This window comes from Anopheles moucheti, chromosome 2 (genome assembly GCF_943734755.1).
Source record: "Anopheles moucheti chromosome 2, idAnoMoucSN_F20_07, whole genome shotgun sequence".
In the NCBI taxonomy this organism is placed as follows: Eukaryota; Metazoa; Arthropoda; class Insecta; order Diptera; family Culicidae; genus Anopheles; species Anopheles moucheti.
The window spans coordinates 103,148,994-103,171,924 of NC_069140.1; the positions used below are offsets into that span (position 1 = coordinate 103,148,994).

The 22,931-nt window shown below is 40.7% G+C and overlaps 2 protein-coding genes across 2 annotated transcripts; one reads left to right on the plus strand and one right to left on the minus strand.

Moving 5' to 3' along the window:
* The first annotated feature begins 13,731 nt into the window (after positions 1 to 13,731).
* Positions 13,732 to 15,990, plus strand: LOC128298385 (phospholipase B1, membrane-associated-like). The gene is made up of 6 exons (XM_053034136.1): positions 13,732 to 14,050; positions 14,745 to 14,923; positions 15,013 to 15,455; positions 15,523 to 15,640; positions 15,710 to 15,783; positions 15,855 to 15,990. Exons 1-6 carry the CDS (start codon positions 13,732 to 13,734, stop codon positions 15,988 to 15,990), a joined length of 1,269 nt encoding a protein of 422 aa, XP_052890096.1.
* A 3,219-nt stretch (positions 15,991 to 19,209) lies between these two features.
* LOC128298332 (phospholipase B1, membrane-associated-like) lies at positions 19,210 to 22,563 on the minus strand. The gene is made up of 7 exons (XM_053034081.1): positions 22,257 to 22,563; positions 21,924 to 22,102; positions 20,103 to 20,545; positions 19,910 to 20,027; positions 19,766 to 19,842; positions 19,445 to 19,641; positions 19,210 to 19,379 (listed from the first exon to the last, which is right to left on the minus strand). The coding sequence occupies exons 1-6, from the start codon at positions 22,561 to 22,563 to the stop codon at positions 19,497 to 19,499; spliced, it is 1,269 nt and encodes a 422-aa protein (XP_052890041.1). The 3' UTR covers positions 19,210 to 19,379; positions 19,445 to 19,496.
* Between the last annotated feature and the right edge of the window lie 368 nt (positions 22,564 to 22,931).

Sequence of the window (22,931 nt, forward strand, 5' to 3'; positions counted from 1 at the left end):
AAGGGTAAGTGATCACCATGGATTGTCCTGGAATCTTTTATTTTTCACTCCCTTCCCTTTCAGGAGGGTTTCCTGGGCTATTTCTTTTAGGCATTTTTTACAACCGTAAGAAATTCGTAAGAATAATGGTTCATGGTTGCAGATTTTGGATAGTCGTGTCGCAATGGACGGCGTGAAAAAATTACTTTTCCGGATTAAACACACCACCTGGTGTGGCTTCCTTGGTCTATCAAGCAGATAAAACACGATCGGGGGCTTTTGTTTACATTTTTTCATCAAGTACTAACTAAAACATGGTGGATTAGGGGCTCACACCGTTCGATGAATATTTATCGTGCATTGAATAAATATCTACCAAACGGTTACCGCATGACATGACTTCGTACTTTCTGTTATGATTTTTTTCGGGACGCTATATTTACGGAAGATTAACATTTCCACACACGTATCAGCAAAAGGGTCACAAAATTCTCTTTTTGTTGATAAGATGCTTTTATGGTACCTGATTTGATTTATAGTACTTTGACAAACATGTCCAGACTATACTAAAAGAGTATAATCACTCGAGCGTTCATTACACTACCAGAAATTACTGAGATACTTTTGAAAAATATCAAGCTAGAAGTATATTATTTCCCATCTCCATTACCTTGTATATCGTGTAGGATAAATTCCTTGCGGCTACTAGACAAAAAAGGAACAGTACACACTTCTCTAAGTAAACACACCAAGGAGAAAAGCAAACACACACACACGTGTACACTATGCAGGTTGGTTGTTCACGTGCAATTGCATCATATCTTTATCCGCACAAGGTACTTCGATTCACCAACACCATACGTAGCAACTGATATTTTAATACACACACACGCACACAAATGTGGACTAATCCGGAACTTGACAAATATTATTAGCACTGACCGAATTGTGGGGTGGGTTATGAAATTGTGATTCTGATAATGATACGAATGGACATGAATAGGAGTGAAGTAAAATTCGCTAAACCATACTCGCACACATTGAAAACACGCACACTCACACACTTTTAACACGCTTCTAAAGGGTACTTACTCCCTCCCTTATGCTGCACGAAAGAAGAATAATCGATCGCTTATCACTAGCGCATCACGATTTGCTCGGATGACAATTTCGCATTCAATACTTCCGTATATAAATGACACATATTTAACACATCTGCTCACTCCTTCACAACACATAAACGCACATACACACTAAACAGCTGCAGCACCGATTAAAAAGAGTAATGAATGGCGTTAGCTTCTGCCTTTCTGCGGATGGACTACACTTCCAGGGATACTGAAAGGTTTATGACGTTTGCGTTTTGCGTGATACGAGCTGACACTGACCGGGCATGTTTGAAGCCACCTTTGCACACACAAAAATCACCACACACCACCGATCATGAAGCAGATGACCACTTGAGCCACTGACACGTAGAACCGGCACACAACACTCACTCGTGATGTCAGGAATGGCCGTTCGGAAATTCCAGGACAATTTATGTGGGACGTATGTGTACACACTTTGATTTATGTTGTTTGTCATATCCGGCCAGCAATGCAGGTTGCTTCGGATAGTAAGGTGGCCAGCACAGGAATTAGAGTTGTATGTTCTAAACACACATGCACATAACATCGGAACTCTGGCCAGGATGCAGAGATATACTAGGTCTTCAGGGCAATCTGTGGTGAATCCTGTTAGGCTACACCTTCCAAAAAGCATGAACCGCAGCAATCAATAAATAAAGTTTCACCTTCTTTCACTTGCAACCCACTACAATTCCCCAACAGCATCACGAAGCAGCACCAGCTCAAGAAGAATAACGAAACAATCCGAAAACGACCGGTCCTATCCGACAACATTCGATTGACACCTGCACATCTGCTGTGGCACCAAAAATTGGCCTATGATCCTATCTTCTCTAGGACTCGCTCTATGCATATTGAGTGGAGACAAGGCTCATTTTGGTGTGGCCCTGCATAAATCTGCACACGGTTAAACACACTTACACATGCACAAGCAAGCAAACACATTAGCATAAGGACTTCAGGGCCTTCTCCTTATCGAATGCTGCATCCGGGTCCGATTGCGGTCAGGTCACGTCCGGTTTCTTTTTTGTTACCGTGTCCGGTATCCGCTACTAATGCGACCTGATTCTTCCGCGCTGCTGAGAGTTTATCTACTTGCTTTCTTTGGTGCCCTGCACACCCTCACAGGACTAGCGGCAAGTAGCACACGGCGAAAATTCGAACTCTTAAAAACAAACTAATAATCAGGTGAGTTATTAACTGTTCTTGAGAGAGTGCTGGTTTCAATGAATGCATACAAATTAGCTTGATAACTTAGTTGATATGTGATAGCATATTGACCAGGTTTTTACCTTCAATAACTTGCAGTTTTGGTTGACCGTTGCACAAACACACGGGGATAACCACTATTTTTGATTGCTATTATTTCTCTTGACATTTGTATTGGATGCACTTTTCCCCGATATCCCAAATAGGTATGCAAACGTGTTCACTCCCTGTGCATTTCGGCACACGCACATGTACGCCAACTACGCGCTAGCACACACGTTCCGTTATCGGCAACAATCGGAAACGCACTGGAGAATCGGTATTGCATTTTTCCGACCCGAACTCAATACTGCCGAAAGTGAGAAAATGCGGCTTCGGCTGTTCGCTTCGGTATTTTCATCACTGATGAGGGACGAGTATTACAACAAGGAGCAAGGATAGGAAATTTCTCACCATCAGGACACTCTCTCACTTATACTTTCTTCTTTAATATTCTCAGCATTTTCCGACCTTGCTGCATCCTCTCGGTGATCGACTGTTGACGATTTTCCTCGGCGAGACGTCTCACCACTGGCGGAAGGTCATGATTGTGTACACTTGCTCTCTATCTCACACACACTTTCCATCTGTTCCCTCAGCAAAAGCGATGTTCGGTCTCCCTACGCAAGGATCACCCTACCGTTGTGTCTGTCGTTAGGAACAAAACCCGGCAGCAATAGTTTTACTCTCGCCGGTAACAATCCGACGCACGAAAAGCAAGATGTAAACAAGCACTAACGGTTGTGCATACAAAAGAGAAAATGGTTTGGTGGAAATGGGCAACGCTTCGAGAGAAAACAAGGACATGCGCATGTTTTACTTAGCTAGCTCATCATGAGTTCAAGCAACGGATTTAGAGTTGTTTACATGTTTACTTTCTTTTATCTCCAACTCAATGCTATTATATGATTACTCGAATATTTTGTAAATAACTCACTTCTATTATATTTATACTACTTAATCGAAAACGCTGATAGTTCTATATGCAAATTAACTAACACAATCTTAATTTCTTCTTGTTTTATAAAAGCACGATTGGCTAACCACGTTGGCACGATTTGCTAACCACGCGAGGTCAAAAACAACTGAGATGTCACTTGTTGTAAACAACGTACAGGCAGTGCCCGAGATACGCGGTACTTCTTATACGCGGATTCGGAGATACGCTTTTTTGGAAATTTGACATATGAGTAAGTTTATAGCACAAAATCTAAGCAAAAAGGTGAAAAATTGGTCTCAAATCCATTTTTGTCACATAAAACATTTCTTTCTAACTTACTTTAACGTAATCTTTCTAAAAATCGAATGATTCGCTGAATAAATAAAGTTCAGAGAAGGAAGTCGACTCGGTAACTTTGAAGTATAAACCAAATTGCACCAGGATTCGACTTGCGCGGAAATTCGAGTTACGTGGATTTCCCCGGGTTATAGCGGTCCGCGATAATAGCGTATCTCGGGGACTGCCGGTATTGTCAGGAGCACGGGCGAAACAGTTGTCACCTAGTGTTGCTGAATGTAGCGAAATTGTTTAGAGGACCACACACGAGGTGGCACTAGTAGCAAAAAATACACCGGTAGAGTAGGACGAATTTTTGAACGCCAGCAGCATCTCATTATATAATCAACGAGAACAAAGTGTTCGGAAATTAACCAGAAGTTGCACGTTCGGAAAACCAACTCGAGTGAATAGTAGTTTTGTAACAGTTACCTTTCCATAATTCACAACAATTCAGCCTGGATAGCTGCAATACGAATTACATTGCATCTCACTGTATACATTCCGTTCTCACTTCTCACTTGAAGTGAGTAATGATGAGTGAGAAATACGTTTCTCTCACTCTCTTCGTTTTGGTATCCATTTCAGAAGATTTTCTCAACCGGCGTACAATTGCTGTTTACGTTTTCCTGGTAGCGTATGATTTTACACCGGCATTCCCTTGTGTTAGTACATTTACTAGACCTTCTGTCGTACACTGTAAAGTTATTTCATAATAGTAATAAGTAATAATCAAAAATTTAGATTATTTTACATGTACTAGATAAAGAAATGTTTCATTTATGTATTATAAGTAACCACTAGTCCAATAAAATTTTCATTTATTCATCAATTTTAAAACTTGCTTTTCACGCAAAAGTGTTTTATATCATATCCCTAATTATATGTCAACACGTAATGACAAAACCCCATTCACAGTGACAGAGTATTAGAAAATGGAAAAAGCTTCCTTGAGATACAACCATTTAAAGATGTCATTCAATATTGTTTTCTTTTTCTCAGAAAATAGTGTGACCAAATGCCTCGAAGAAAAACAAACAATACAATTACTAGTCACCGAAGCGGTGTGAAGTTAATCTGGCATAAAAAGCGTTTTCCAACGCAAACACTCAATCCCCATATAACTACATCAATAAAGACCTTGTTAAGCGCTCGAATACCACCTCTCCTAACATTCGTAACGCTACGTTATACTCATGCACACATTGCTCTACAACTGCGTTGTGAGAAAAAGGGCCACATTAACCGTGAAAAGCTTTCCACGGCTGAAAGAAAAGCAAATAAAAAACCAAACGGCATACATCATAAGAAACCAAAGCAAGCAAAGCGAACGTCAGAAAACGCCTTTCATCAAATGATATGGCGCGAATCGATTACTCGACCAGCATATAGACGAGCAATGAGTGCAATTTATCAGCGAGCTAAATAATACCATCGCCCCGCGCACGACCCCTAGCGCAGTGTGACAGCATTTGTTAATGAAAAGCACCCCACGGTGGATAACAGAACGTGGACACCCACAAAAACGGAGCTGCAAATCTTTTCAAGCATGAAGCATTTAAAAACAAAACAAAAAACCGTGCACATAATGTATGCAGCAATATGCCCGCAGTAAATGGAATTTGACGCTCTGGCAAAGCTATGCAATAGCCATTTCGGTAGGAAAATTGCTCTTCTGCCAATATTCGTGAGCACCCTATCGATGGCACCCGATAGAAACAAGGGATGGGGGCATTATGGTCGTCATCATCGCAGTTGCTGCTATTGATGCTCTTTATCGGTGGTGCTGCAGTGCAACTTGAGTTACGACAAACCACAAACTAATCTCAATAAGAAATATACATATAAAATCTAAAACTATCAACTCAGGTTTGTAACGTAGAAGTTACTAAACTTGATTTCGAAAATAAAAAAGCAAAACAAATAAGTAATAACAAATAAAACAGTGTTAACAAAGTAAAACCATAAAACCATGAAATGTTAAATTTAACACATCTCGATCTTATAAATTTTTAGAATTCGCCACATGACTAATGATGTATGTTGCATACATTTCCAACGGCACAAATAAACGATGCCCGAATATTGCTAATGCTATACAGCAAACCTCTTCCATCCGATGATTGAAATTGTGTTAACATTTTAACTGCCGATGTTAATTATTATATGCGTATTCTTACAAAAGCACCGCCGATAGTTACTTTTCCCCTGAAAACTACGACTAGTGCCTTCGATGGAGCATTATCGCATCACGATAATGCAATACCTACGTGAACATGGTTTCTGCTGTTTGGATACTAAACGCACAAATGATATGGGAGGTCTAGCCATCCTAACTCCATCCTACGAGGCACGTGGCGCTCACCAACGGACCAGCATTGAAAAAAAGAAACGTTTAATAGCAACCAGCAGTAAACAATCAAAGGTATAGCTGTAGCAAAGGTGGTAGAAATGGGCTAAACATCTATTAAATAATATTGTTTTTGATCGTTTTTTTTTCTTCTTTTTTCTCGCCGACACCTCGTTGGTGTGTAATGGGTTCGATCGTATACGCATACGCCCTTTACGCTTGGAAAGCTGATGGGAAAATAGGGCTGACCGAGTGGTGTTGAGCGTACGAGTGGATTTTTGTTGTTTGTCCATTTCATACCTGCTTCATATCATAATTATCGGCAGGCCGTGTTTCATGTGTGGAAACAAATTTATTATAACGCTAGTTATGGTCCAAATGTTGTCGCTTTAGGTTGGCCGATTGGCTTAATTAGAAGTATTTTTGTAATTCCATCGCACACATTGTATGTGATTAAAACAAATGTCTAATTGCAGTTTTCCATTATGGTTTCAGAACCATGCACTATCCTATTCTCTAATTTGAAACCTTTTTTTTGAGTAACAAGTTGATCCATTTACACCGTACCACCAAGTCGCAAGCAAACCACCATGAACATACTCCGGTCGTTAATGATTTAAAATACAGTCTTTTTGCATTATCTTCACAACAAAACACAATAACAACATTACCAAAGGTCCACGCATCTTGGTTAACCTAAAAACAGATGCATAATTTATGTCAACGAGCCAGTGAGGCGCCATTTGCGCTGAACTCAGTGATCTATTCGCAATTAACAACCCCGAATAGCAAGACTTTTCTCACCCTATCAACTCACGCGAACTCAGCACCGCGGTTGGCGATGTTACGATGGTTTTGTAATTGGCCAAACGTACCGGCAAATGCTACACGGTGGGCTCTCAATCGAAGCATACCTACATCACCCCAGTAGGTACTGCATCAGCAGGACCCTTGTAATGGACACTTGAATGCAACGGCTCTTATGGCATAGGTGGTTGCGTGCTAACCTCCTGCTCACGGGCGAACCTTCTTGCAAATGTGCGATGCTGATCCATTGCATAATTGCAGTGAAGATGTCAAAGATCGGCCATAGACATGCCAAAGCCTGAAGGCTGGCTGTACATCGTCTGAGAAGTTCTGCGCTTGTACGCTGGTCTGATAGCTAGAAACAACAGGGTAGGGAAGCGAAAGGAACCATAAACACCAACCTGTTCATCATCGTGCAGTTCGACTCCTACAATTTCTTGTGAGGATAGATAAGAAGGGACAAACCGTCGTCTTCCCCCGAAGGGCTGCAGACTGGTCCGTTGCAATCTCTCACGATGCGTGGGGAGGTATTTCATCCTAGCAAGAAAAGGTTAGGATTGCAATCTAGCTGCCTTAGGGAGAGCTGCCATTGGTCGGGTCCGTTCGTGTTATGAATCTGTAAAAATGAAAAAGAATGAAAAAGAATCTCAAAGGAAAATATGACTCAGATGTGGAAAGAGGGTACGAATTTGAACAGATAATCGAAAAAAGGAAAAAATATCAACTGTTGGATTACTGAACGAGGTAAGGGGTTGAAGAATATACATTCAGTCCAAACCATGTCTGTCATGCCAACTTTCAAACAACTTAATGCTCCTGTTCATTTATAAGAATAATTAATAAACGTCCCCAAGGAAAGTTCATCGCGATGTACAGTACCAAATGTAGATGTTAGTTGAGGGACACATATTTTAAACAAGAGGAATTTGATAAACATCTTCATTCAACCATGATTAATCTACAACCTCATATTTTACAAGTTTGATAATTTTCATTTTACGTAAGTGTTCATTTTATTTTATTTTGTATATAAACTGATTACAGAGTTAAGCACATGCTTATGCGCTTTTTGCCATTTGAAGAAGAGAAGAGTAGAGTCATTTGAACAAAACCAAAGATATCATCATTGCCATGGCCATGCTCATCCGCTCGCATCCGATGGAGATGGTTGGATGAGAAAACGTTTTTCATTTAGGATCAAGCTCGAGTTCCTTCCCCCTGCAGCATGCTCTTGGGCAGCTCAAATAATTTGTTCCACGTAGGACACACAGGATTTTAACCAGTTGCACAGTAATGAAAATGCTTCCCAGTTCATTACTTCCATCCTTCTGGAGATCCGCCCTGAAGTTCTATGGTATTATTATTATTCGTTTGATCGAAACCGACGGATGTTTCTGTTCTGTTGTTCATACTTTGCAATCTAGCGTTCATAGTTGCAACAAACAAAAAACAAATAAACGACAATAAACAAAAACACACCCAAAGAACAAGATGAATCAGTCAGCACATTCCCTCGAGGTAAGGCCAAAATTTCATTTCACTCAACCAAACGGGGACGTGCTACTTGAAGCCCGAGAGCATAATTTATGCTTTGAAACGTTTCAATGCAACATTTGTTGGCATAGTGGTACAATTTCAATCCACCGTCTGCTGTTCCCAACGGGTTCGGATAAGGATGTAATGAATTTTCTTAATCCTTTTCGAGTCGTCAGCTCTATCGCACAGGCAGCATCTAATAAGACTTAATTGCATAACCATCTGAATAAAAAGACATTATAAAACCAGTTGCTCGATTTAGTTAGAAGCTCAATAAAATTTGTGTTTGCTATCACCTTGTTTGCAATTGTTAGTAAGGACTTTTGGCTTAAGATGATCGCTTGCTGTTTTTTCATTGATCCATTGATCCATCGATCATTGATTGTATAATAAAAAGCAAAAACCGTAATATTGGAAATTGAAAATTTTTGGTTTATTTTATTAAGTTGACTAGCAAGAAAACGAAAATATGTCCCCTAAATAACATATTTTATATTGCAGTTATTAATCAGTTCAGATGCTCGACTGCTCTGTTTTGCACCATTGATAGTAGTATTACTATGCATAAAATAAGTAAGCAAGTTGGTTATTTCTTTACTAAGTCATATGCTGATTTTGATAAGCAAGTTTTCTCTAATTTTGATAAAAAATCGGTAGTAAAATCATTTCAATAGGACTCACCCTATTACTGCATTACAATATTAATTTAAACAAAATGATCGTTACATATCTCATTTTTATACCTTGGTGTTTTCATACTTTGTTTTTATCAGTTTTCATATTTACTACATATTGACGCATCAGTATGCTAAATTTGTCTCTTAAGAACACCACTAATTTGAAAAATTTAAGCTAATCTACAGTGTAGCGTCGTATCCAGTCATCTCAATTACGTGTAAGAGAAAGGAACCGTACGAGTCCCCACCGAGACAATCTATTTGCCAAAATAAAGACTGCAGAACCATCTTCACGATACACCAAACATAGCGTAAAGTGGGGATGATCATCGCTCTATGCCCCCTCCCAGTCCATCATTTTCCGATGGCATCACCGACTCACAGCACGAACCATTGCCACGCATACGCGCGATCAATCGAGAAGCGAAACCTTGTTCACGTGCGTCCAATATGCGGCATTAGTTGCGCCGGAGAGCTGATAGCAAGCGGACGCGTTTGTGCCATTGCTCGGCCACTGTTTTGGTCAATCCATTTCTTTGCCGCCAAGTCGCGTACGCTAAATCAAAACGTGCCCAGAGTCCAAAACCCGAATCGTATGTGTAAGTTTTCTCCCGGCCGGTAGTGTTTTCTAGCCCAAGCGCCTAGGATCGCGTTTGATTGTGTAAGATTGAAACTCTGTTTGGATTCGAAGCTTTCCGTATGACGTAAAAACTGGGGAAAGCGAGCACCACATGCTCCGCTCTTTTCCTTGCATTCCGGGACCGGTTCTGGTTTGTTCTTGTCCATTTTCGGCAGCTTCTTGTGTGCATGTGCATTTGTGATTTCCTAGTTGTATGCTTGTGCAGTGAAATGTGTTTCAGCTACCGACTATCTGCTAAGTCGCCGTCTCTAATGCTTATAGTGAACGGTCATGAAAACAGATTGTATGGCCCATTTCCAGTGTGAAAAATAAAGCAAGGCGAGCGCAGTTAGGAAATCAATTTGCGAGCGGTGCAGTTCCAAATTTCAAAGTGCTTGGAAGTGATGTGAGATTCAGTCTACTACTGCACCAGATTGCAATCGAATGCACTTTATCCAAACCGATCCATTAGTCTACTAACGTACGTGAAAAGTCCCATTACCGCTTACTTAGCGTCGCACCAGAGGTGTTTTTTTGCATAGTATGTGCCACTTTCGTGATGTTTCGTGATTCTGTAGCTGTGTCACAAGTGTAAGAAGAGTGTAATCAACCTGTTTATTCCATTTGCGATTGGACTTTTCGTCTCCCGAGTCTTAGTACCAGCCGCGAATGGAACTCTGCACGTATGGTTTCATTTTCATTTGGATTACGGACAAATAAAAATGGCGCACGTGTGGGTTAGCTACCATGCAACCGGAATCATGGGCTCACACGAACCAGCTGGCGGGAGGCCGGTACTATTTATTGGCTTATTAGTTACGGACCACCTAAAGAACGGCCACGACCGGTCAGTAGTGGCTGTAACGTGTTGTGTTTGTAGAAAGCAAAATCGTCTTTTTTGCATCTCGTTTCGCATGCTAAACATTGGAGGAAAGATACATGGTCAGGTACGCAGAGTTACTTTGGAGCTGATTACGTAATGGAGCAATGAAGAATAGACAGCTTTAGGTACGAATCTGTGGAGAACATTGATTGCACCTTGTCTGCATCTAGTTAGGAAAGCAGATCTGAAGCAAGCAAATGGAATAGATTCCCATGACTTCCATGAAAAATGTGTAACAGACAATACAAGTGAACTGATGATGGTATACTGATTGCTTATCGGTGATAATTTCCAATATACCAGCGTTTGCGTCCGTTTTCGTATTTGGTAGTGACACCGGTCTTCCCACGACAGGACCGGTCCAAAATCTCATCCAGACCAAACCCTTGTACACACGGTTTCGACTACGAGTAAATAAAGTCAAAGAATGCCAGTAATAGTAAACCCAGACCTCTTGAGGTAGATGTGCCGATAAAGAAGATACTGATTGCGCCAAACTAGGAAGAAAATGTGGGACATTCTCAACTTTTTACGGCAACTATCCGCGTATTCAATATGACAAACTGCTTGTGAGTGGCTTGAGGGAACAATAGATTTGCTGTAGAAAGCTAGATAAAAAAACTGTCTCAATCAACATATTCGAAATTATTTTCGAATATCACAAAAAAACAATGTCACGGCTGAAGTTGTCGTTCAGAATCGCAAAAATTCAACTTTTGATCAAATTTTGACTCTGTTACCAGATCGTTGGCATTACCGAAGGTTGTTTTTTTTCGTTAGTATATTTTTATGACACATAAGATGAAACGAAAACAGAAATGTTATAATCCTTCGGCCTTCGGATGGAGCCTGTTCTGATACACACGAATGAAATCCACGATAAAACCATCCACCCAACTTATTTATTTCGCTTAAGTTAAGGTTGTTTTAAGGTCGTGAAACCTGTTTCATTGTGCGAACAAACCCGAATCTTCAGGACCGTTTGTCCTTGGCCATCAGATCCCATCGACCACGCTGCTTTAATAGCCTTCATCGGCATCCTCCATCACAGCCGGCGCGTTCTCTTTTACAACCTATCGCCCGAAACGAGAACCAAATCGTGCGATGAACCCGCCGCATGCAACACCTTGTATCTTTTTAATATCCGGCATTTTGAGCGAACCAGAGTCTGTTTGGTATATCCAGCCATTTTCATCATCTAACCTTCATGTAATAGTCAGTCCTATGTTCTATGACCTATGTCGGAACGTTTCAGATTATATTTGATATGTGTCCTGTAGTATGTAATTGTACTGCTTCAAGGATGATCCTATCCGGAGATCGCGAGTTCATTCAACCCTTCAGACTCAATCTTTGGTTTTGAAATTGAATATCTTGTTTTACGATTCATTTCGTCATTTTAAATTAAATCATACTTGCTCAAGCGGTTCGATAGATTCTAAAAACCTGCTATGTAAGCCATCCAAGCCCCACAACTGTTCTTGCTCGTTGGACTACCAGTAACACCAGGTACACCACAACCCATAGCTTCATTATGCAAGAAAAACCAAACCAGTATATACACCCCTTCCAACCTTAAACACCGCAACAAATCTAACCACTGCGAATTATGCAGAACACAGAAATGTAATGCTACGTACCCGATGCTCGGGCCAGGTTCACTTAATTCGATACGTACCTTTTACCACCGCAAAAACTGTGGCAAGCTCAAAACAACACTTCATTTTCGAGTCAAGTTCTACTGCACTCGTGAAAAAGCTCCAATTACTCTCATTCGCTTTTCGATCACATCAACCCATCATTATTAAAAACCGATCCTCCGAGACTTGGTCGTTGTTTTTGATAGTGAATAAACTAACATAAAAAAATGCACACAAATTAAGTACAAACAAACGTTTATGTGTGTAAGGTTCGCTGCACCGAGATGTTTTTTTGGTTTGTGCCACTCTATTGTATTTATGCTGCAAAACAACATTAAGTTTCTCGTATGATCGGTGATGAAGTAGAATATTGGGACAGATAAGATTGTGGCCGACTACAATTAGATAACGCAAATGGCATGACATGGGAGACCAGAGGCTTAATCGACCAGTAGAGATTAATGATATGCCATACCCATGATGTGTAAGAATTCTACCCCGAGAAAACAATCAGACGCTATCTAAAAGCTCGAATACCAAAATAATTATAAAATTACTATTTTTTTTATTTCTTCAGGAACGGCCAGGCCGTATGTTGATGTCACATCAGAAACTTTAATTGAAATTCTGCAATAAGATCTTTTTCATTCGAAATGCAGTAAATTGGTAGAAATATTGTTTTATTGATAATTTAAGTTCATATTGCTCAAAACACGCCACAACCACTTATTCACTACCTTACTATATAGGGTATTAAATATTCATGATAATGATATAGTAAGAGAAGCTGAGTAAATGCTCCACTGAACATGTTTTTTTTATCAAAATCAACACAATATCTTCATAGTAGGTTGGGCGATAGTTTTGACACTTTCTAATGTTTCAAACCAAAACACCGTGGCGGAAGAAAAACATAATATGCAGTTTCTCTGCTCCTTCCCGTCACATTAACGCGATGGAAATTCAACGCAACGCTCATCCATATTAATAACTCATCAATCAACAAAAGCTGTGTGCATTATTTTGATATGTTTTTATTAATTTGTTTTCTCTGACTGTAGCTTACGATTTCAGCTGTAAAGATCAAATTTACCCTAACGGAAGCTGCTAATCATAAAACGCTGGTTAGCTTTTCACAGCTATTTAATGTATAGTTGCTAAGCAGACAGCGTCAAATCGTAGGAGTTGAAACACAGAGGTGGTTTAAGGGAATAAAATCATCGGATATGTATTACTAAGTCAACAAGCTGCACCGCGTTTTGACGGACGCATTGGTAAAAAACATAATTCACGTGTTGGTTGAAGTGGCTGCATTGAGAAGAGAGATTTTTTCAGTAATTACCGTACCACATCTATGGCGATGTTAATTTTCGTAAATCGTACTTAAACGATATAAATCGAATTAAATGTGTAGCAAAGCTTTGATATCCCTTTCCCGCTTCTATATGAATCATTCATAGTGCATTTAAAACAAAACACCGCCGGCCTAGCTTAGCGGTCATCGGAACTCTCCTGCCCTCCAAAACAAATCAAAAGAGTGAGGTTCGTCGCTTATTGATACTAACGACCAGTTACACCCGTTCACAATGCAGCTGCTAGGCCAAACGTCATCGCTGAGCGTTTTGTTAGTGCTGCTGCTGTTGCTATGCCACGAAAACAAATTTCACCGATGGAAGGTGAATGCAGCAATCAGCGCCTTCCAGCCGACCATCTTCGACAATGCCCAGTGGCGCGTCTTCTTTCACCTCTATCGTAACGTCACGATGATGATGGCCGGGCGTACCGGTTACAAGACAAGTGGCAAGTTTCTGCAAAACAAAATTCCGGACACTGTACCATTCCCCTGTGACGTTGCGGTTGGCCGCAGTCCGGAACCACCGACTAGCGTACACAAGCTGCGTCCCGGTAAGTCATTATAAATGCATTTGCAATTTAGGACGAGCCTTTTGGTTGTTTCATGTTGCATGGGGATTGAATAATACGACTTTATTTGCTGAAAAGAATTTACATTCCAAGTGCATACCATTCGCGGCACCTTCAAGGCTGAAAACAGCACGTACTCACCAGACAATCGCCCACCTTACTGAGCGAACAATCCTGGATAACATTAAATTTCTCCTAAAGGGGCACTTTACGCAACGGCCGGCATAGTGGACCCAATTTTTGGTTGAAGGGCTTTGTAAGATTTTGTTGCTTACAACGCGTGCATAAATTAAAAACTTGTTAGGATAACGGACATATTTTTAATTCGTTTAATGCAGGAAGTACCATGATGTTCCAGCTGGAACTCAAAAGCCTTAGCCATATCTATTATTTTGACAGAATCATTTAAATAATACTTCAATTCGAAAATATGATATATGAGAAAATAAGAAAAAATATATTCGAGCCAGCTAGAAACAAAAGTAGCGATGAAGTTGCTAACTTTATTTTACAGTTTTGCTCATTTTTTAAAGTTAAATTGATTTATATATTTTTTCCTCATACACCTAACGCAATTAATTGAAACGAAGTCGTGTTTTATGTTCAGTACGGCATTATCGTTCTCGCGCAAAAAAAAAAAATTCTATCAGATTTATTCTTTCACTTTATTGTATAGGTGACCTGAACGTAATAGCAGCCATCGGTGATTCCGTCATCACTGCTAGCGGTGCATCGGCAACAAGTTTTTTGCAACTGTACACAGAAAACCGTGGCCTGTCATGGTGTATCGGTGGCCAATGGGCTTGGCGCAATGCTACCACCCTGCCGAACATACTGAAAATGTTCAACCCAAAGGTTGGATTCGCTGGGCTAGTTTCCTTCTCCATGTACACCACCCGCTAACAAGAGTGTTACTTTTTCTTTTCATTTCAAACACCTCTAAGCTCGTTGGATATTCGTACCGCGATTCGTACAGCTTCCACTGGGACTCACAGTTCAATAATGCGGAGATTGGTGCAGTATCGAAGGAGCTACCACACATGGCCGCCCAAATGGTAACGCGTATCCGGGCGGATGGGCGAGTTAATTTTAAGAAGGACTGGAAGCTACTCACGGTCACAATCGGGGGTAATGACATCTGTGCGTACGTGTGCACACTAAAAGATCCCGAATCTTTACCAACGCAGCATCGAAGATCACTGTTAAAAATGCTCCGATACCTGCGCGATAACCTACCGCGGACGCTAGTAAACATCGTGTCCGTCCCCGACGTGTCGACAGTAGTGTCGGTCAAGAAGAAACCGGCGATATGTTGGATCTTGCACCATGCGGAATGCCCCTGCTGGGTTGGTCCACTACACAACTCTACCAAAGAATCCAGAGCTAGGTAGCTAATAATTTCGAGAAACGAGACTGTATTAAAGCACATACTAACATAAACGCTTTAATGATAGATGGGCTCGAATACAAACGCAGTACCGAAAGGTAGAGGAAGAAGTCGCTATGTTGGATGAGTTTCGTGGACTCGATGAGTTTGCCGTCGTACACCAGCCGTGGACGAAGAACCTGTCGGTAAGTTGTATCTACACACTATAACCACACTTCTATTCCGTACTCATTTTGTTTCGTACCGAAAAGCAGCTCATGAAAGGAAATGAGGTTGACTACTCACTTCTCTCGTACGACTGCTTTCATATGAGTCAGAAAGGCCATGCGTAAGTATCCTAAACACTTAAGAAATCACTACTAGATCTTAAATTCTTTATCCTCGCATAACCCTCGACAGACAAGCGGCCGTTGCCTACTGGAATAATCTACTGGAACCGCCAGGCAAAAAGAGTACAGGCTGGAAACCTGGCATTGACGTATTTCGTTGCCCAACGAAGGAATCCCCCTACATATACACCTACGACAATAGCTAGTCAACAGCAAGCGGATTTTACCACCAAATATCCTATACACACACGAACACTTCGGGGCACAGGGGCACAAGGGGCTGTTTTAGGTTAAATAAAAGTCCGGTTCCGATATCCAATCGATTCAATCGAATTTTTTTTGTACCCCTTGTCCCGGAACGAGGTCAAATGTACCTACCATAAACATGGACCAACGTCCGTAACTACCCACGTTACGTGCCCTTTCGCTTTAAATGACATTCTTTTGCGTCGACTCAATTGATACGGAACTCCCCAGTGTTCGGCAAGATTCCGATTTGTGAATGAAATCCGTTTGATCGCCTACGCTCCAAAGGGTGTTGGTTTGAAACTTGTCCATACATGGATGAAAGCTGGCTGCATCTGTTGATGGTGATGACTCTCCTTGGTGAAAGCTGCCTTTGCCACCCTGTTTTACTGCAAACGCAAGCGTCTCCACGATAGAAAGACGCTTTTCCAAAATTGGACAAACTAGACTACTAGTCGATGAGATAATACTTCTCACGTGTAAAACTGCTCTGTTTCATTCATAAAACTATCTCAGCTGATAGCTTCACGCAAACGTACACGCCTCTACGAGATAAATGTACAACGACGTCTTATTTTACACGAGTTTCAAAGGCTCAATAACCCGCGTCAGATGATGCCCTCTAGCGATATTTACTTTTTATATCATCGCGACTGTCGGTGAGTCTTGCGCTTGCAGTAAAACCACGTTTTTGGATTCGACAATTCAAACCCCAACCAAAACTTCCACTACTGCTGCTCCCCAAACCGTGTGATGATTATGTCGACGCACGAAACTCTATTTGTTTCATCCGTGTTGCTAGCTGGCCGTTTGCTGTGTGTCTGCTCAATGGCCTAGTTTGTGTTCGGGTATCTTTATGTCTCGTTGACTGCAAACTCGCGAAGAACACGTGAGTCATAGCTTTTTAATCTGGGTGGAGATTTTTGTTTACTTTTTTGCCAATTCGCACTCTCATAACGATCGACCGTTTTGAAGTAATCAAGGCTAATGTTATCGAACTGAAACAAGCACATTGGGCATTGGAGGAGGATGGATAGGCACCCATAGAGAAGAAATTCGTTTTTTTTTTTCGCTAATTACTGATGATGCTGGAACGGGGAGAAAGTGAGAATATGAGACAAGCTATGCTCTTGTAGTGTGGCTACTAAGTAACGATTTTTTAAACAGAAAGAAATCATAAAATCGGAGAAATATTTAACAAATCAACTCAACTCAATATGTAACTATTTAACAAATCAATCAAATCAACAAATCATCAAATGTACAACGAAAAAATAGTGCAAATGGGCGATAAGTGATTGTACCACCGATTCAGTCGAACATACATAACGTATCAGTACGATCAACAGCAATACAAAACTGTCATTGCACACTCCAAATTCAGAAACCTATCGTATAAGGCCATCAGGTTTGCAAACTCGATCTAACCCGATTTCACGGCAGCAAAGAAGTGTATCGATCATCGATATTTTTTATTGTACCACATACATTAAATAATCGCTCCCGTTGCAACGATGTTGCAATAACAGCGTTTAAACAGCACGAGCCACACAGCGTTTTAGGGCGCAAGCTATCGCTTCCCAACCATTACTGACTCACGCTGCTGCTGTGTACACGCGATGCTTGTGGTTAGGTTTTCATTTTATGAACCGCAATCGCGAATCAACAAGGAGTTTAATAGGCGCACGGTGGTGCGAGAAGCGTCTGTAATGCAATGGACCGTGACGAAATTGTTCCATTGTGCAGGTAATGCATATTTTCATGTGTATAAACAATGGTGCCCAAATACAAATTCATTCGATTATATATATATAATAAACCATTACAGGACATTATTTGTGAAGTTAACATATGAATGTTATATCCTTTATTATTTCAAAACCTACTCTTCACTTCATTCGAATAACGTGTAAGTAACCGTCTGTGCTGACAAGTTGTGCGACAGTAGAGAGAGGAGGCATCGGGAAACCTATTTAAAATTGCTATTTTAACCATGATTGAAAAAGTCCACAATTATTTTGCACAATTTTAATTTACAATCTCAACTTTAGAAACGATCCTCAACCTCAGATTTTTTTCTAAAAATTAATTCGTTTCACCATTTGTGCTACATTTGTATATTCCTAAAACTTTTTCCATCGAGCAAAGTCTCAAATTCAAACACACTAACTACTTAAACAGTTAACGAGCCTGTTCATTTTGCGCTTCGTTGGAATGTTTCGCATGTCTAATGGTTTCATGCTGGCCTTGCATATATTTACAAACAATCGAAATGGAATGGTGCGAAATGATCGATGGCCACTGGTTGGTACTTTGTTTAACTGATCCATCGTAAACATGTTATGCACGAATACTTTTGGTTTATTAGTTTGTAGACGCAAATAGAAAGAGAAAGCATGTTTTGCAAAGAACTAAACATGTTTTCCTTTCATCTCAAATTTGTATTTGCTTCATGGACATGAAAATTCTATAATTTTCTTTTCCATCTAAAACATCGCAGAAATGCACTAAGAATTCACACCAATGATTGCAAAATCTGAGCGATGTACCATTTGCACCAACTTGCAGTTTTCATACCGGACTCTGTAGCGCAACGTCCCCAAAAAGCAACAACGATGCCAGGAGTTTGTTTATATACACACCCGTGAAACACACTTAAACAATCGGAATACCCTCCCTTCGAAACGAACTGACAGTAAACCAAGCCAAACGCCCCAAGGAGATCTCGACGAGACAATGTGCAAATAAAGTACAGTACTCCGTTAAACCTTCGAAAGTTGCTTGCTCAACGAACGAAATCCGTAATTCGCAAATGAAGCTCAACGGGCGTCGCTACCACTGCGGCTCTTCGAAAATAGATGCAAACAAAAAGATTTAAAAAAAACGACACGTACGCTACTCGAACCACTCCAAAGAGTACGGCGCAAAGGAATCATTCTGCATGCACCTGCGAAAGCACCATTATCATCTCTACGTCAACATCTCGACTACATTATGCAATTCTTCTGCATTTCTCTACTTACTGTTGTAGACAGAATAACAAAAAACAACATCACACCACTTATCACAATTATCATGCACACCACGAGAGTACTTGGGACGAATCAATTTGATTGAACAATTTATTTTCATTTCTTGCTATCTTTCCCATGCTATGGCTTGTGTACTACTGACATGGTTTCATTTTATTGCCCCGTTTGGGTCTTCACTTGATGCATTTTCCACTGAAGATGTGTTCATGAGGCTGATCTTACAATTAATGATTTTATTAATCTGCACTGAAATCGATTGATGATGAGATCATACATTCAGTACTAGTCTGTAATTTACACCAACAGACAGTTACCTCCTGCAAACGGTAAGTTAATATAAATTATCGTAGCAATATATCGTTTGACTTGCAGATGTAATTACGTTATTTCAATTCCTCTTCGAACTTTACTGTACGAGAATGCTCGTCGTTTCGTTAGCTGTGGCCACTGTTATCATACGTGATTAGGTAGGGTGACTCTTTGGTGGGACATTTGAAGTTTTTGAAAAGGGGCCGCCAGTTTGGAGATTTCTTTCCAACGGGCTCGAGCATGTTGTTCCACAGAGCAGTACCGGCATAGCTAAGAGTATAATATTTCAATACGTAAAGAAAGAAAGAAATAATGAATACGACAATGACAATACAGAATATTGTATGGAAGTAAACGATTTGGTATTCGAGAGAAAAACTTTTTATTTACTCACGCATTTCCTTTCTGACTCATATGAAAACAATCATACGAGAGAAGAGAGTAGTCAATTTCCTTTCCATTCATTTTCATCTAGTAAAAGGAGAGCACAAAGCTATTAACTGTACAAAAGTAAACAAACACACCATTTTTCTCTTACCGACACATTCAATGACCATGGCTGATAAACGACGGCAAACTCGTCCAGTCCTCGGAACTCTTTCGATTCCGCAATCTCTTGTTCGACCTTTATATACGCATCCTGTATCCGACTCCATCTGTCCCCAAGCAAATAATTGTACAAATTTTACTCTCGAAGCAAACATCGCACCACCACGCACTAGCTATCTTACCTTTTGCGTGAGGTTTCGCTCTGATTGTAAAGCTTCCCGATCCAACAGGAACACTCACCGTGGTGAAGCGATTGACAAGCGAACGGTTTTTGCTGCAACATTACCACCTTCGATACACTTGGTACCGAAACGAGATTGACGAAGGTGCGTGGCATGTTATCACGCAGATACCGAAGCGTTCGCTGGAGCCTTAACCTATGCTTACCCGGTAACTGTTCGGGGTAACGCATGGTGCACACAAACGAACATATATCGTTGCCACCGATCGCAATAGTTACCAGCTTCCAATCACGCTTCCAGTTGACACGCGGATCGCTCCGAATGCGCTGCACCATCGCCCGCGCCATGTACGGGATGTCGTACGAAACAGCACCGATTTCGGCCATATTAAACTGGGATTCCTGATGAAACGGGTATGCGTCGCCAAGAGAGTAACCGACGAGCTGAAAAAGAGGGGATATTCATGCAAAGTACATGATGGTTAATACATCATCTGCTCTTGTTTAATAATGCAAACACACATAACACACATAATATGCTTTCTAGCACTACTAAAATTAAAATGATTCTACATTCACCACTAATCCTCGTGTAAATGTAACACTGCATACTTTTACAAAAGCAACAAGAGAATTTACTTTGAACTCTGTTCATGTGTGCATTCGATTTCAACTGACAGAAATTTTCATGTTGCAATATTTCCCGGCCACTGTGTCATTAGGATAAGCCATTACGTCAGTTGAGCATGTGCCTCAAACTTTTACGACGTGCCAACAAAATATAATAAGCAACAATTGTTTAAAACCGCAGCTTACACAGCTGACAGCTAAAAGAAACATCTAATTTCACCGTATCGTGTGCTATTGTTTACCTTCAGCTAGCGAACCTAACTTCTTTGTGTTGTTAGAAAAATGGTAAAGTTCACTTCAATCATAGGTCAGCGGGACGATTGGACACACCAATGTCTTAGGTCAGTGGAAACATTGTTTACGCAAAAAACAAACATACACACACAAACGATGATGCGTTACGCATCCATCCTACACAGAGAGTACTCTAAGATGCGTGTGAACCAGCGTTATACTGAAGGTTTCCTCCTAAAATCTAATCATGCTCAATTAGCGACCTTTAATTCAATTACCTTCCTTCTCGTTAGAGGAAGTAAGCAATTGTGCTGCATTATGATGGGCTGCGAAGAGTTATGTCAATAATGGGTCATATAATTTTCCCAACAGTCCCACAGGAAGGCGTAGCCTGATTTTGGGACTGATATAAGATCCATTTTTTTCGTTCAATTAGGCTAGTGTTAATGATTTGAGACGAAGACAAAGTGACGCAAGATGGCGTGGCATCATTCCCCATTTCAAATAATCATATACTTCGTACTCATTTTATTTTCAACATATTCAAAGGGAAGTTTTCCTTGAAATGTCTTAGGCGAGCGATCGAGACCGCCGTTTATTGGGTGTAATAAGGTCGCGATGCTCCAGCCGTAAGTGAGTACTGCGATTGCATGGAGTTTCACCATTTAAGCACTTAGCTTACCAGAAATAGGCTCTTTGCATAATCTTCAGCTGCAATTGCGCTGCTCGCTCTTCTGCATTTCCATCACTAGAAGCAAGCAATCAGATGTTCGCTTCTGACTCATCTTCTTGCTACTGCCCAACATTCACTTTACAAAACGAGCGGTACAATCGAGACCAAATAATACAACTGAGAGGGTTTTTATTTTGGGCTAACTTGACGATCGTAAATACTTGCTGAATACAAGAGTGAGAGGAAACCATGTTGACCCGGTTTTTCGATGGCAACTTGGCTTACCTTCGGGTTGAAAACCTTCAGTATATTCGGTAGAGTAGTCACATTGCGCCAATCCCATTGGCCACCAATGCTCCACGCTAGGCCCCGATTTTCCTGGTACAGGTCAATGAAACCGGACGCGGCTGCACCAGTGGCAGCAGTCAGCGAATCCCCCATGGCCGCGATCACGTTTATGTCTCCTGTGGAATAAACCGAATAGCATTTTGAATCATTCTGAGGGATTTTCCGTTTTTATCGCATGTTTAATGTGTACCCTTTCCAAACGATCAACAACGATGTTATACAATCACAGAAAGCGTAAGTAAAATAAAGATAATGATATAGAATATCTACCTGGTTTAAGCTTATGCACACTCGTCGGTACCTTGGCACTCTTGCTCAGCGTTACATTGCAGGGAAATGGCACACCGGAAGGAATCTGCTCCTGCAGAAAGGATCCGCTCATGCGCTGTCCGGTTCGACCAACGATGTTAAACATCCACGAGCGCAAGAATCGAAACACGGTTCTCATTTCGACCCCGTCCAGCAGTGTCGTCTGATCGGTAATGTCAACGTGCGTATCCTTTCGACGAACTCGGCCGGATGTTAGCGGTAACAATAAAACTACTAACACGCACATCACACAACACCGAAGAATCATTTCGTGCCACCGTGCACCACTGCCTGGTTGTGAGAGAAATATGGAAAAGTGAAGCTAAATTAAAAATGGAATACATTGTTATCAAAACACGCTATCGAATGATGTGATACAAAGCCTCCAACAGCAAAAGAACGAAACGAAGATCAAATTGGACCTCAGGTAACACTTCCAAAATTGTCACATTTATTCATTTATTTCATTTATCTGTGCAAAATTCCATGGCATGATGGATAATTCTCATGAGATGAAGAGATTAACGACAAATGGGAAGCGATCAGCGATATTATGTACAAATACTTATCGAAATAAGATTCATTTCCTTTCAAGCATTACAATAGTAATTAGTATAATAATTTGTACAGTAATAG